Here is a 16,073-nt window from a genome sequence, read left to right as displayed (position 1 = left end):
AGTCCTGCGTCAGGAAGCCTTTTGTCAAAACAATAGTGAGCACGGAGCAGACATGTAATTCATGCGTCTTAGGTGTGTTTAAAGGGGCTTTGCTTGCTCTTGGTGTATGCATAGTTCAGAAATTCATTATTCTTGCGTGGCAGTCGCTTGTTCTCTGGTCCCGCATGTCCCAGCAATCGTGCTTATTCACACTTGGACCTCTTCAACAGCATCCAACTGTTATGGATGAGTGTGTTAAATGCAGAGGTGAACATCTGGTACCTGGCAGCAGCAGAAAACCTGTTGAACTGACAGGTGGCTGGTTTAAAATACTTGAACTGTTGTTTTCTTGCTTAGACTCTTGTCTTTTTCCTAATCAGCTTCTAGTAACTATTCTTAAATATAGTGAGTTTCATGGAGGAATAAAGCTAGAATTTGTGAGGTGGAAAATAAGGCTGTCCAGGTGGCCCACTTGCTTGGACAGATCTGTCTTGTTTTGCCTCTTAATTGAACACAGGTGAAGTTTCATCAGCATCCTTGATTTACCAAAGATTTCCTGAACCCTGTAAGTTGGTGTACTCTGGAAAAAGCAGACTTGCACCCACAGCAGTACCGTGGTCCTGTCCTAGGGCTGAGAAGATAGCTTGTTTTAATTGGAAGGAAAGAAGGACAGCAAGAGGGAAAGACCTTGTTCCCACTAAAGGTGGATGGGACAGCATTTCTAGGAAACTGTAACGAAGGAAGGTCGCTGTCTTGGCATTGCTAAGGAAGAAGAATTGGGTGACTCTTTAGAAGATGATGGAGGGATTTTGGAAGTTGTAGCAAGAACTCTTTTAAAATTGGGGTTTGCCCGTACAAGAACATTGAGGAAAATTAATCCAAATTAACTGAAGATATAAATTGAAATATGTTTTTAATTTGGTTTAGTTTAATTCACCTGTTTGCTTTTGTTCTGAATGAAGGTGTTCCTGCAGGAATTTAATTTCATCTAATAAAAGTACTTAAATTCATATCCTTAATTAGGTTAGGGTACGTGTGTGTTTTCTTCTTCCATGAGCATTCTCAAATGATCTGTAGCCAAGGAATTGGGCATCAGCAGAAGGGAAGCGATGCCTGTGTAAGTATGGGGTGGTGTTGCTGAGAAGCCAAGACCCTTCCCTTTCTCTCCGTACAAGGGGTGTTGAGATGGTGCAGTGACTCTTCAATACCCAGTTCTTCCCTGCGATCCCTTCTGTGGAGTGTGGTAGGGAGTTATAACACTGATACTCCTATACGGCAGATCACCAAACCCAGCAGCCATTAGGCACAGACAACTTGGAAAAACTGTATTTCAGGGGTTCAAGGAAATAAAGCTAAAGTTCACCATTTAACTCGTATGAACATTCATTTTTAAGGTTGCGATTACACATTTAACTTCAAACCATTTTGTATGTAGATTAGGGAATTTATAAGTTCTGTAATTAAAGCTTGTCCTGATTTGTGTAACAGTACTTTTGTATTGTTACTGCCTGTTATTCTACTTACATGCTTCATATTACCTTTTTATTCCACTTAAGTAATTTTCCAAAATTAATTGCAGAAGTTCACAAATCTGTAATTAGCTGTACAAGATCCATGTTGAGATTTTTTTAATCCAGATTTTTTTAATGTTTCAAATGCTTATTTTCTCAAGTATGTTCATATGAATTTCTGGACACATTGCACAGTACATGCTGACACCATGAACAAAAAGCTGGCCAGTCTCTCTATGAACAGTGTGCTGTGGTATGCAATGTCGTGGCACTCAAGGAATTCAGTGATCTCTGTACGAAGAGCAAGATGTTGTTTATTGTTTCTTTATGAAGGTTGTTTCGGGTCTATAAAACTCGCTATACAACACAGTGAGTGCTGTCAGCTTCAAGCATATTCTTGCTTTACTCACTGTCATAAATATCTTGTAACAATCTAGGGTGTGATGCAGATCTGTTAAAATTGTATTGGATGGGCTCTTAAAAGGCTCTGAAGACTGTGTCTTGGTATGAGCTTATTCATGTGTGCTAGAAGGATACTTTCTCGCTGGTGAATTTTTTTGTTGTTGTTAATGTCAGCATATTGTGGCTTAGATTCTTCACTCCTGGGCTGAAGGCATTTGGAAAGATTTTATGAGAGATGATAAACTTAATGGGCTTTCAAGCTGTTAACTCTTTTGCTGCTAAATGTAAATGTCTGTTTCTGTAATCCTGTGGAAGTTGATGTGATTCTTTATAATGCTGGGAGATGCGAGAACTGTGATACAAAATTGTGACAATACAAATGCACCGTTTGGACTTTGTCTCCTAAACTCTTCTTGGTGTTTTTCCCATTGAAATGTGTCTCCTGTATATGTGGCAATGTGTTCACTCCTAAATGACATTTCAACCTATTTGTAAATTCTTCTGTCCCTTTGGAAGGCTTCACAATGGGATCCCACAGGCAGCGTGTTTTTCCACCCCGTGGAGCACAACTCCTGTGCTCTAGGAGGGTGTCTTTTAGTGTGTCTTGGAATGTTTTGTGTGACTTAGGAAATAAAACCAATATAGCCATGATTCTTCTGAAATTTAAGAACTAAAAACTTACTTTAACTTAGTGGCGCTTGGGTTGCATACATTATTTTATTTCCCTATAGTTGAAACCTCAGGTAAAAGTTTGAATTCCAAAGCCTTTGTGATCTTTGTAAAATCACGGTAAAGCAGAAAGTGCAGTCACAGTGCAAAAAGGCTGAAATTCAGTGGTGTTTCTGTCTTGAGCAAATTTAATGAGTTTTCGAGCTAGCAGGAGTATGACTTCTTGAAATGTAAGCAAACTAGTATGGAGGAAGAGGCCGATTGTTGAAATGGGCAATGTAACAACAGTATTTTGCAATGAAGTTGCAGTTTGCTTTTCCAATGAATTGCCAGCTTTCTATTGGAAAAAATTTGCTTAGTGTGTTCTCAGACCTAGAACTGTAATAAATTTTCCCTTCAAATATCCACTGTTTAACTCAAAACTTACATAAGCACCAAAGATACACAGCTAAGCTGTTCTGTGCCTTAAATGTGGTTTAGGGGTCAGGAAGGAACTGAGTGTAGCCCATCGGGGTATCATCTCAGAGCTGTTCTTTTTCTGAAGTAAGGGTAGCACTGGTGACATTACAGGTACAAATTGCTGTTTCAGGAGGTTTTGTATTTTCTTGCTTGGAATTCTGTATACTTCCCCGAACCTTTTTCCTTTTTTTTTTTTAAAAAAAAAAAGGTGAAAAATCAAGCTGAGTATTTTTTGGCAGTGAATATTGGAGCTTTAAATTTCTCTAAGTTAATTTTTTTTCCACTTGTTTTTGTAGGATGCTGTGACATCAAAACCAGTAATCCAGTTTCAAGGAAGCCAAGGGGTAAGTTTGTATGTGGGTTGCCTTGGAAAGTTCTTTATTGGCATATACAATTAATCTGCGTAAAGTATTGGTTCTGTGTGTCTGTCCTATTCCAGTTCAAAGAATGATGCTCTGATTTCTGAAAGTGAGAGATGTGATGTTCAGATGTGGTCCAGGAAAGAGTGTGTGTTCATTGATTGCATGGATTATCTCTTCATAAAAACTTTTCCCCTCTTTTTATTTTCTAACCTTTCTAAATCCATAGCACTAGCACCACCGGTGTTGCTGGTGGTGAAATTTAGTTTTATAAGGCCATGCTGTTGGGTAGAACAAGGAAACGGAGAGTTCACTGATGGCAGTCCTGTGGTGGGTGCAGCAATCCATGGAAACCTCGCCTGTGTCCCGAGGAAACGCCATGCCAAGCCTGGTAAACTTGGTGCAAGACTTATTGGGTACCCATTATTTACAGTAGCAGTGCTTGGAGGCTGCTACGAATGTACTGAAGCTTTATTTAATATGCATGTCTAAACAACTGTGCAGTTTCTGTGAGTACCAAAAGTTTTTTATATTTAGGAGTTTTATTTCTTTAACTTCTGTTCCGATGACTGAATTTGTCCAAGATATTTATAGATGCTTGAATCCGTCTGTCATACCAGTTACTGACAAGGTTGCGATTTAATTGGTAGTGTTTCTGGTAAAGTAATGCAACTTTTCAGTGAACTTTAAAAATGTCATTTGTATACCTTTTTAGATAAAAAAAGGTGTGTGTTTAACTTCGGTGCTCTGCATAAAGAAGGGGAATTTAATTTTTTTTTTTTAAGAATCTGAACTCAGTTGTAAATAACTTCTTAATTTTTTGTGGTGGCAAAATAAAACTTTCAAAAAGCCTTGAATTAAGTAGGCATTAAAGTCTAGCACATTTCTCTTTGTCCATATTGTACCTTGTGATATTAGTCTCATTAATAGTACATAGTACTTTTAACAAAATGTAGCAGGAAAGACATGATTGTTATTGTAAGTTAAGAAGAAAAATACAAACCTTTTGTCCTGGGAAATAAAGAAAGGAGCAATTTCCAGGTTTTTTACTATGTTTACAATTAAACTTCCCAGAAAGCCTAGCATGAAAGCTTAGATAAAAATCTGCCACTGAGGTTTGGCAAAATTAGAAGCGAGTGACAAGGAAAACTTTTAAGGGTGCATGATTTGTCGCTATTAGATGAGCAAATGGCTTTGCATGTAATAAAGAAGCTAAAAAAACTGCAAATGCTTTCCTTCCCCTTTGTAGAGCACCTTGTGAGGATCTACACCTAACTTTTCCTGTAAAGCTGCTTAAGTTCTAGAAATGCCTTTTACTTAATCTTCCTCCTGGAAGGAAATGTAGCAAAATGAATCAGAACAGCTTAAAATGCTCCACTGCCCGTAGCCACTGTGCTCTTCTTGTAGTGGGTTTCACATGGGTCTGATATGGACTCAGGCATTTTCAGGTTAACCAAAAGAAAACCTATTTTTAAACGATGCAGTTCCTTATAATAGTTAAAAAAAGACCCTACTTTAAAATGATGCAGTTCCTTATAATAATTAAAAATATTTTCAAATTACTCAGTTCCTTATGAAAAGTAAATATTTAATACGCTTAATTGTATTTGAGCCCTGAACTTCCAGAGAAGAGTTTTTGGTGAAAGAGCTGCCAGTCACCTGTAATTACAGTCTGGGTTGAATGGAAAAGAAGTGAAGCAGCACGATTGCGTCTGATGTTGCCATTTAAAGAGCAAAGCCTTGAGCCCTGCACAGTGAGAGCAGCGCCGGGGTGTTGCGGGTGGAAGGAGGATGTTGGCAGCACAGAGCTGACCTCTGCTTGCCTCGTTTTCAGCTGTTTAATTAATTGCACTGTCGAGTAAAGGCCAAAGGTAGAGCTTTGAAGAAAGCGAGATCCAGTTCAATTGGGGCAGATAGAAAGAGCTCTTTGTCCTTTTATTAGTATTTTTACTGGGTATGACAAGAAGCTGGCAGCTGCATAACCATCTGTTTTTAAGTGTAGTACTTGTATATGTCATGATTGTGCCTTGCTTTAAGGAATTGACGGCAGGGCTTTAAATGCTTTCTAGTGAGCCTCCTATCAATTGGACTGAAAAGATAATATCAGTAATTTAACAAGTTCTCAAATTCAGATGAAGACGTTAAAATGTATTTGTTTAGCTGTTTATTTTTGGAATACGTTTTCTTCCACGATACCTTAATTCGCCAATTTGTTGTTGTCTTCCTACTTTGCTTCCTAATAAATGTTGCTATGGAGAATGTTTCCCATTAACTTTTGAGGGTGGTAGGTTTTGTATGTAGCACAAATGTCAGAGTGTGGTTTAAAGAAACGTCTGGTGATAGGAGATTTTAATAGTGTGACTTTTCTGTGTAAATATCTCTCTCGCAAGAAGAAAAACTTAAAGTACTTGATGGTTGGGAGAGGCAGGACATACAATAAGAGTTTAAAACAAACTGCTGCTTCTTTAATTCTCTAGAAGCCTTTAAACTACTGTGTCCATGTCTCTTTTTTTACCTGTTACCAGTGTTAGTCTAATGAATGCTTGTCAAGGATGCTCTCAGCTTCTAATACACAGGAAAACACACTTTCGTGTTTAATACTCTAATTAACCAGAGAAAGGAATTGGCCAGGAATAAAACACAGGGTCGGCAAGGTGGCGGCTCTGTCAGCCAGGTGCTGAGAGGATGATGTTGGTGGTTCTAGCCCAAAATAAAACAGCTGTTTCACTGGTGGGATGAAACCTCCTGTACAGATCCTGGTCTGGATCGAATCTCACAAGAGTTTTCATAAACCGTGGATGGTAAATGATCTTTGCCTTGGGAAGCATTTCTTTATAGCAATGCTAGTTTTGTTAGTTACTTTTTCAGTGCAGTAATCTGGGTAATAATCAGAATTTCAGTAGTAGTAACTTGGTTGTAATTAGCAGTGTGTTACTCTGCTTTGAGATGCTAGAGTGGGACTATCTGGATATTCCTTAAGAGCAGCACCTGTTTGTTAGTTTTTTGTCATGAACTGGATCTTCTTGGATAGTTGTGTAAGTTTATATAGAGTCTTGAGTATTTTGCTTGTTTCAGTGTCCATGTAAATTAGAATTGAAGAGCTTGAATACCAAAGCGGTACAAATGGTGGTAGTTGATGGTGTGCATAACTGTACAAGAAAGGCTGAAGATGCTTCTATTTCAGTAAGAGCATGTACAGAATTAGAGTTTAGGTTGGGTTAAATTTGCAGGTGCTTACCGGGCAGGGGGAGCAGAGATGGGGGAGTAAGGAAAGAACTGAACCAAGGGGGAAAAAAAAACCCCACCAAACCCCAACCAAAAAAACCCAATAACAAAAAACCTTCAGGTGCCAAATACATGTATGTTCCTGCAGCTTTCTTAAACATGACTGTTAGGAACAGAATGTCTTAACTTTACGTGATTGGAAAATATGACGTTTTCCCCTGTTCCTTGGGATGAACTTGTGTTGGTATTAATAGAGGAAGGTGAAATTGCTACTCAGAGTGAGCTGTACACAGATGAATATTACTTGAAAGAAAAAAACAGAAGTCACATCTGTACTGAGCTATTTTTAAGTGTCTATGGTTACTGGTGTAATACTCAGCACCAGAATTAGGGCTCCCTCAAAGCAGTTACCATGCTGAATTGGTGGCTTGAGAAACCTTCTGTTTCAGCTAAAAATAATTCCTAGATAACGGCCAGTTTGCATACACTACACTTTTCAGTACTGGAACGAGCAACATTTAAGGCTAAAGTGACTCTCGCTCCTGTCTCATTTTACGTCCTTTGAAGAAGCTGCAGAAACTACAAAAATGCCAAAGTTGGGACTCGGAGCAGCTGTTTTTTACAACGGTAAATGAGGAGCTAGAAGCAAGTTATTTTAGTGTGTGAATATATGATTTGGTTACATCCTCTGGGTTTTATTTTACAAACCCATTGCGTGTAGCACAACTCACTCCCGCAACGAATGGCACTAGAAGCTGAACAGACCCGTTTCGTTTACCTTCTTGCCCCGTTCCCAGCAAATTAACTAGCGGGTGAATGGTGCCAACTGTGAAGTACTCACAATCTACTGTTTACATAACTTTGACTTTGTGCATATTCTCAGCTCGCTTGTAAAGCAGAAGAGAATTTTATTTGTTCTGGATGGGTGGGGGCAGAGGGTGCCGGGACAGATTAAGGGCTCAAGGCTGCGGCGCACGTTTGGCAGGGGAGATAACAGGGCTCAGCTGCTGCTGCCAGAGGGTCAGCGCTGCCCGTCAGCGCCCGGATCGCCACCAAATCTGCTCCGAGTATTTTTAGATGCGGATCCTGGGACTGTGCGGGGGATAACTTGTCCTTCTGTATAAAACATGGCTCAAGTCTGGGTTTCTTGGCTTGCCGTTTTGAAAGAAGGGAAGTCTGTTTTGAGGGCTGGCTGGAGGATAGCTGGTCTTTACGGAGAGTAAATGGAAAATGCTGCACTGGCTCAGCTTGATGCAGGTCACACAAGCGTTTCTTGCTGCTTCTTAGAACATCCCTGTGGTTTAGCAAAGTGGCACAGATGCAGTGGGTTTACAGGCTGCTGTAGACGTCTGAGGTCAAAGGGAAACCACCTAGAAACCCTTCTGTACCAGCAGTAATCTTTTCTGGAGTACAGTCATATGTGGATGCCATGAGTTGGTTTGCTAGGCGTATATATTTTGTGCATATATGTGGCAATCTGGGTAAATATAAATCTGTGTGGTGGAGTGTAGCCTAAAATAGCTTGAAGCTGATGTTCCTTCTGTCTCATTTTCTGGAAGCCATCTTAATTATCAAATATTGATGTGATAGTAGAGCTTAGATGCTGAGATTTATGTTGGATCTTGAATGCAGAGGGGAAACAGTTTCCCTTTTGAAAAATGAATGGCTGGGGGGAGAAAAACAGTGCAGATCGCTGCAGAGTTGTCTGCAGAGCACACTTAATGCTTGATTAAATATTTAATTTAGCAGCAGCGTCACACTCTACTGTGAGCCATGAAATCTCGTTATGGAATTATAATCTCTTAAAGAATAAGCATGCTACCTAGTGACATGGCTTGTACTATGTTTAGTGCTGGATCACTAATTCTAAAGAAACAAGTCTCAAATGCTTTAAATTGAATATAAACAGTGGTAGCAAGTCTGTTTTGAGCCTGAATCAATAGAATTGGGTCAGATTCCTAGAACAAGATTATTGTGGGCTCTGCTTTGAAAGGCAGCAAGCCGCCAGCTCAGATGTCTGTTCTGTTTTACAGACATAGCTGTCTATTTAGCTGTTCTTTACATCTGTCTACCTCTGTTACCTTATCTTTTCAGTGCATATAGTTTTGCTAACTTGAATCCTTCTTGTAGCTTCTTGCTCTTCATAGTCTCCTATGCAGTAATCTATATGCTTTACTTGTAGTGGGTTGCAAAATGGCTAAAAGCATAGTGACTGCTGAAAAATAGAATTTTGTGTTAGTGTGGGCTGCCCAAGTGACCAATATTTTTCTCCTTCCAAACAGCACATCGCAATTCCAAGGCCTGATCGACCTACGGAAGTGCGGACTTTCACATTTTATCTTTCAAATATTGGCAAGGACAGCCCCCAAGGGAGTTTTGACTGTATCCAGCAGTATGTATCTAGGTGAGTGGTACAGCAAAAGAAGATCTAGCTTTTTTTTTTAATCTATCTTCTGTGGAATTTTTTTCACTATCAACCCAGAACAAAACTTAATGTGTTCTTTCGTTCTTTTTAGAGTCTTTCTAATTTGTTTGCATGTGTATATTTGGGTAAGGAGGCATTCACAGAAGAATCTGTTTACCTCTCAGCTTCTTTCTGTTCCCTCCTATTATTTAGATAATGTAACCTCAGTTATTCACCAGTGACAGAGATGTGCCTATTTGCAGTGTTGGAAGTATCTTTTTTCCATTGCATTTCTTTTGCAGCAATGGCAATATCCATTTGGATTGCCTTGGAAGCATACAGGATAAAATCACCGTGTGTGCTACTGATGAGTCCTACCAGAAGGCAAGGCAAAGCATGGCACAGGCAGAGGAGGAGACTCGCAGCCGGAGCGCTATAGTCATTAAACCTGGGGGGAGATACGTAGGTAAGCAGCAGCTTGATTTGGGGGCATCTTAACTAGCTTCTGAAGTCAAATGCTGACATTTGTTTGCTCGACCATGAAAGTCTTTAACAAGTACCTGGTAGTTCCTTATGGGTGTCTGATTTATTAGGGTGCTACTCTCCTTTGTATTGTGACTTCTTCATGGCTTCCATCTTCACCCTAGAACATGTGTGGTGGTGTTTGTGTGGCCTCTGAGGATTGCCTGTGTGCAGTCACATCACTCTGGCATTGTTTCATATTTGTCACGCGGCGATGCTGAGAGCATACTGCTGATCCATCAGAAGTGTCTGTGCTCCTAGCAAAGTCAGCTAAAATGTACCACTGCTGTTGTCACACATCTGGTGCGTGCCTGCACTTGAGACCATAACATGCAACATCTAGGATGCAGATAGTAGTGCCCTTGTGTTAATAAACAAAGAGACTAAAGCAGTGCTGCTGACTGCAGCCTTAAACAAACCATCTTATTGTGACAATGAAAGGAGAATCTTAGGGGAGGAAATAAAACTGTGGCAAGTATCAGTAGGCTACAGAAGGAGCCTGCACAGACCTAGCTTTGGGCTCAGGTCCTTGCTTAACCTCAGTCTGGTCACAAACTCGGGGCACAAATATTAACCAGAAAGCAGAGTTTGGGGGATTTTTTTTTTGAGCCAGCTGTTTTTTCTGCAGCACACATGATCTGTAGCCACCCTCTTCTCAGAGGATGTCTGTGATGAGACTGGTGAGTTGCAAAATGTAGAACTGACCCTGACTCATTGTTTTATCAGCCAAGTGCTCAAAGCTGAGAAGTAAGATAGTAATCAGGAAGGAAATGCATTGATTTCCTGTAGACTAGAAGATTATTTTGTTTAGCTTATATTTGAGAACATTACTGTAAGTGGATGAAGTTGTTAGGCTTGTGAGGGAGAAGATTCTCAGGGCAAATTGCTTCCCGGAAAGATAGAGCAAAACTTTTGATTTAAAAATACTTCTGCTGAAACGTTTACTGCTCTGAAATGGAGGTACAACCGTGTAAAAAGCAGTGGAGTGGAGTGCATGCTGCATATGTAAGATGTCTGTTTTAAGATGGGAGGAAAGCACTGGTCCAAGAAGGAAGAGCCTGGGCAAGGACAGTCCTCTTGTGGGATACGCACGTGTTTGGTGTGCCAGCACCATCAGCTGATTCACTCGCAGGCTAGTCTGGAGGGAGAAGGCTGGCTCTCACATTTCCATGAGAACACGGAGCTCAGCACTTAAAACGTCAGTGGAGTTATTCCAAGCAGCTCAGATGTGGAAGAATTTATATGAAATGTTGAAATTGGAGATCAACAGAACAGTATAGATGTGAACTAACACTTGAACAAATATATATGTAAATAGATAGCTGATACGTTTGCAGGGGGATGTGTGTTCTTATACATACACTAAGGATATGTGTGCGTGTATATATCTATATATATGCACATGTATAAATATTTTAAAAGACTTCGTGTTCTGGCCTAACTTAGTTTTTTCTTTTCCTATCATTGCGTGTTTTGGCTCCAGCCTTAAGTGGAAATGTCCCAATGTGTTTTTGCTGTTCATGTCCTGGCAAGAGTTAAGGGAGTTCTAGAAAGCTGACAAATCTTCTCTTGTCCCATTTCTGGAAATGAAGTCCAGTTGACCTCTGAATTTTGGGATGTTTAACATGTGAATTGTTGTTTTTCTCTCTCTCATCTTAACTTAGCCCTGCCGATGATGGGTCGTACTTACTTGCATCAGCGTGGTGCGTAATAAAAAGCCAGGAAATGGGGACTCAGTTATGCAATCTACATTTCAGTAAAATAAACACAGCAGACAATCACCAGTATCTTCAGATGACTCAGTTGAAAACATTGCTTCCTAGCAGTGGAGAATTGCCATGCTGAAATAAACCTCCAAAATTCTTGCAGTAAATGCTGGATGTTGTTTGTCCTAGTGAAGGTCACTTTCTTAACCAAAGTGATTATTGATTGTGTCTCCATGTTTTAGACCTTGGAACCAACAAATTTTCTTTTTCAATTTGCTGGTTTCCCCTTTGGTAGCAGGAACCTGCCTTTGTGACCTATTTCTGTATTCAAAATAATAAAATTCTTTGATTTGTGCTTTAGTAAGTGATGTGGGACTTGTGTGAGGGTTCTAGTTAAAGCTGTTTTTTAATAGGAATGGGAAAAATGAATTCTTGTACAATGCTGTCAGAAACCAAGAACCGCATTTGGGATGGAGTTGAGGAAGCTGCCTCTGAGGGCTTGAGATGAACTTTTGAGACAGCTTTATGTTTTCACATACATGTAAATGTAATTGGAGGGTGAACCAGTTATTACAGTGTAGCAGGGGTTATTCTATTAGAATAGACAGCACACTAATGAATAGGGTAATGTATCAGTGTTAGACCCCATTCATGTGGCTGTGTTTGGCGGGGGGAAGGGAGGTAGACCCAGCCCCATAAAGTTTCTATTGTTCTAAAAGCAGAAACATCTGCTGGAGTAGCATTTTTGCTGAGATCAGCAGCAGGGAGCCGCTCGTTGACCAGTTCTGGTCTTTCCACTTCATATTTCGACTCTTCTACATAATAATGCAGAATTTTCTTCTCATAGGGAGGGAAAAAATGGTTAGATTAACCATGGGGATACATGCATTTGGGATAAATGAAAAGCTGGCAAACAAAGAGCGCTTTATGTAAGCTTGTGGCCAGTAATACTCAGGTTTGCAGAGCTTGGCGATGCTGTTTACTTGTTACAAGCTTGTCATGAATCATAAAACTCATGGGATACTCGTTCCGGCGGCGTATCGGAACGGATGGGGTGTGCTGGTTGTGTTTGTCCTTCATTGTCATCTTCTGGCACTTCAGATGGCATAATGAACTCCATATACGTGTTGACAGACCACTGGCCTTTGCAAGGTGACTGCTGCAGTTCACTATTCTCGTCTCATTTTAGGCAAAAAGGTTCAGGTGCGTAAACCTGCACCAGGAGCTTCCGATGCTGTTCCCTCCAGGAAGCGCCCAACGCCAGTCAACCTTGCCAGTGCAATAAAGAGAGGCAATAGTGCGATTTCTCAGAGACCCTTCAAAGATAGGGTTGTGCACTTACTGGCACTAAAGCCTTATAAGAAACCTGAACTTATTCTCAGATTGCAGAAGGATGGACTTTCTCAGCAGGACAAGGATTTGCTGGACAACCTTCTGCAACAGGTTTGTACTCTGATGAAGGCAACAATTTAGGTAAAGGGAAATGTCTTCTCAGAACTTCTGTATTAGTCTGAACGTAACCTGTGTATCTCAAAGCTGCAGCTGAGTGTTTCTCTAAAGGCCATGTCCAACAGAAGTTTACAATTCACATTACTATTTTGCTAGACATAGTGAAAGCCTCTCGTGTCTATGCCTCGGTTTAGGTGTGTGCCACTAAGCTGTATGACTTCAGTTCACCAGATCAGTCACTTAAGAGGAACACTTTTGGTCATGGGGAGAATTATCTAACAGGATCTAGAACTTTGTTATAAGCTATAAATCTATGTATTTTTATTAACATGGACATAAAGGAACACATTCTGTATTGATACATGTGATGTTTCCTGTGTGAAGGAAAAAAATACATCCCTCTCCACGAAGCTTTATGTCTTCTTTGTATTGTTCAGACCCATGCCTTTCCTGCTTAGAAGTGCAACTGGTTAGGTGTGAAGATCATGCAGCTTCTTGCAAAGCATATTACTTGTATGTCAAGTGTGAAAGCTGTCTCCAAGCTGAATCAGTTCTTAACACTTTGAGTCATGTTGAAGGTGCCATTTTAGGAATTGCAGTAAATACCTTTATTGCTCTATTGCTCTCTCAGTGCATAACACATCATGGATATTTATTTAAATGCTGCAGCTGCCCTCTTCAGTATTGGACTGAGGGGGTGTGGGGGTGTTTTTTTTGTTTGGGTAGTTTTTGATTTTGTTTTGGTTTGTGGTTGGTTTTTTTTTTTTGACTCCTTTCCATAGCTGAAAAGAATGAGCCAGTGAGGAGTTAGTTTGCCCAAGGGCACAGGGCAGGTCATATTGAAAATGGAGTTATTGCTGGCACAACTTGTACCTTCCCTAGATTTTAATCCTGTAGCCCTTAATTTTGCAGCAATGCTAGAATTCTTTTGAGCGCCCTTTTGAATGCTGTAATAGATTTAATACTAGAAATACTGTTTCTGATAATCACCTGTTATTGATGCTCTCTCAAACCCCTAGCAGGCAAGTGGTATGTTTGGCAGTGTCAGCCTGATTGGGCTAAATGCTGATTTGGCTGTAAATTATATTGCTTGTAAACTTAAATCTCCTTTCAGCGCTACCAGGGCTCCCATCCACAGGCAGACACAGATAAGCTAAAAATTACAGGCTGCATTAAGGCTACATGTCTAAATACGTCTAGGTGTGGGTTTCATTGTACTCTTGCATCTCTCATAGGACTCTGTGTTCCTGCTGGCCTTTTTGCCTCGTTTTGCAAGATTCCTATTTTTGGGAGGCCTGGGGTGGAGCCTACAGAGTCCCACACCAGCAAAACAAGGAGGTGGCAGCTCTCAGCCTCTGTGCAGAGAAAATCTGAGTTGTTCTTCTGCCTGGGCTACAAGCCTTGCTGAGCAGCGTCTCCCACTGTAGAAAGAAGCAGTAACTGGAGGGATTCATGGAGAGTTATTGAAAAAGAACCCGGCTTTGCTTTTGTCTCAGGCATGTTTACTGGGATATCTAAAAGTAAAACACAGCTCAAATTCTTCTTGTATTTTGGCTAAGGATTTTGGAAAGCTGACAAAACTGAAAGGAAAAACAAAGTGTTCGTCATGTAAACTGATAACTGTGCTTTTTATTTTTCGCTTATCAAAAGAGCTTTGCTGTGTTAGTTCTGCAGCTTTTTGCTTTTGAATTCATAGATTTTTAATATTAGGTCACAGCCTCCCTAAAGCAAAAGCACAAGAATTAACAGCATTGTCAGTTAATTCAAGACTTTCCACTCTTTCACTTGCTTTTCTGAGGCTATCTTACTGCTGTGTGGATAATAGAAATTCATAAGCACAACCATCTCCTGAATGGAGCGAGCAATGGAGAACACTAATCCTTAAACCGATGCTCAATATCTCCACTGACTGAATAAAAGCTTCTCCCAGTTTCAAGTGTAATACAGTTGTCAAACTGAGCAGCTAAACCAGTGAATTTGGGACACGGTTGCTGGCTTTGCTAGTTGATCAGCCTGGCTGTGGGCATAGCATTTGGCACCTCTGCCTCTGTATCCCTTTTATGAAAACAAATTTAAGGCTTTGTTTTCTTTCTAAACCTGCAGTGCTCTACAATCACCTAAGAAGGGTTCACAAAGATTGTATCTGTGAAAGCTTAATTGGGGTTTTTTGGTTTGTGCTAACATTGTATTTTTCAGATGTGTAACCAGCAGCAAGAAGTTAAATTTTCAGTCAAGCTGTGGAAAGACTGAATAAAGTAGGATAACTCTTAACAAGTTGTTTCCATTCTAATACAATCCTGCTGGTTCCAGCAGTGTTTCCTATCCATGTAGGCACCATGTAGAGTTTTAAGAGGAAACTACACACGATAGAATTGGAAAAAAAGTCAGAAAGCTGCTCATGCAAGTGCACTGAGCTAACTGCAGCACGTGATTTAGGTGCAATGCTTCATTGTAAAACCCTGGGTTATAAGCTGGTAATCACAGGTTTTGTTCTTGCCCTGAAGTAGTCCTCAAAAAGGTTCTCCTTCATGAAATCCAGCAGATGATCCTAATGCACTGAACTGCACAGTGTAATCTGCAAGCTCCCTGAATGCGTTATATCTGCAAGGCATTCTCTTTGCTGCTGCTTGAGAAAGTAGCTTTCTGTTGCCTATTTTACTGGCTTGTTAGTGAGAAATTATCTTCTGGCAATTGTTAACTAAGCTATCGCCTCAAGAGTTCCTCTATCAGCTAATAAACCACACCATTTTAGCTATTGGACAGGTGTGATAAGTGAACTGCCTGTTCCCATTAGGCTTTATTTCCAGGTATTTCCATACGTTGACGTTATACTGTTCCAGACTATTCAAGCTGAATAATCTGTTTAGGTATGACTTATTTCCCAGTAAACTGGATATGCTTTGGAAACTCATAATAAACTATTGCAATTACAAGGCAAAAGGAAAGGCACAGTTTGATTAAATAATCTAAATAAAGGAAGTATAAAGTCTCTCCTTGTTCTCTGACACTATTAACTGCTGCTAAGTCTGCTGAGATTTTGCCTACATCTTAGATCTCTTTTGTTAGAACAAGTGAGAAAATTAAAACCTAACAGGTTTTTTTCAAATTACTTTTGTTTCAGGTGGCAAATTTGAGTGCCAAGGACAGCACCTTCACACTGAAAGATTGTGTATACAAAGAAGTGCAGAAGGACTGGCCTGGCTACTCTGAAGGAGATCAGCAGTTGCTGAAGAGGATACTCGTTCGGTAATTATTCCATGTTCTCTGTAATACCATCTGGAGCTTGAAAATACTGGGCCAGGTCAGTTGCTATAAATCAGGGTAACCAAGTCAGTAGAACTATGGTAAGTTGAGTGTTTGACTTATTTTAACATGAAGTAAATCTATA

At 40.2% G+C, this 16,073-nt stretch overlaps 1 protein-coding gene across 1 annotated transcript in view; it reads left to right on the top strand.

The window, feature by feature from the left end:
* ELL (elongation factor for RNA polymerase II) overlaps positions 1–16,073 on the top strand; it is a 58,164-nt gene that overhangs the window by 24,058 nt on the left and 18,033 nt on the right. Inside the window, exons 2-6 of the mRNA XM_049807563.1 lie at positions 3,317–3,364; positions 8,887–9,008; positions 9,311–9,474; positions 12,426–12,679; positions 15,807–15,931. Of these exons, the coding sequence (XP_049663520.1) occupies positions 3,317–3,364; positions 8,887–9,008; positions 9,311–9,474; positions 12,426–12,679; positions 15,807–15,931 (713 nt within the window). The remainder of the gene's footprint in view (positions 1–3,316; positions 3,365–8,886; positions 9,009–9,310; positions 9,475–12,425; positions 12,680–15,806; positions 15,932–16,073) is intronic.

This window comes from Accipiter gentilis, chromosome 8, assembly GCF_929443795.1.
Source record: "Accipiter gentilis chromosome 8, bAccGen1.1, whole genome shotgun sequence".
NCBI lineage: Eukaryota > Metazoa > Chordata > Aves > Accipitriformes > Accipitridae > Astur > Astur gentilis.
Note: the sequence above shows the minus strand (reverse complement) of the source record. Positions and strands in the feature narration are given on the sequence as shown.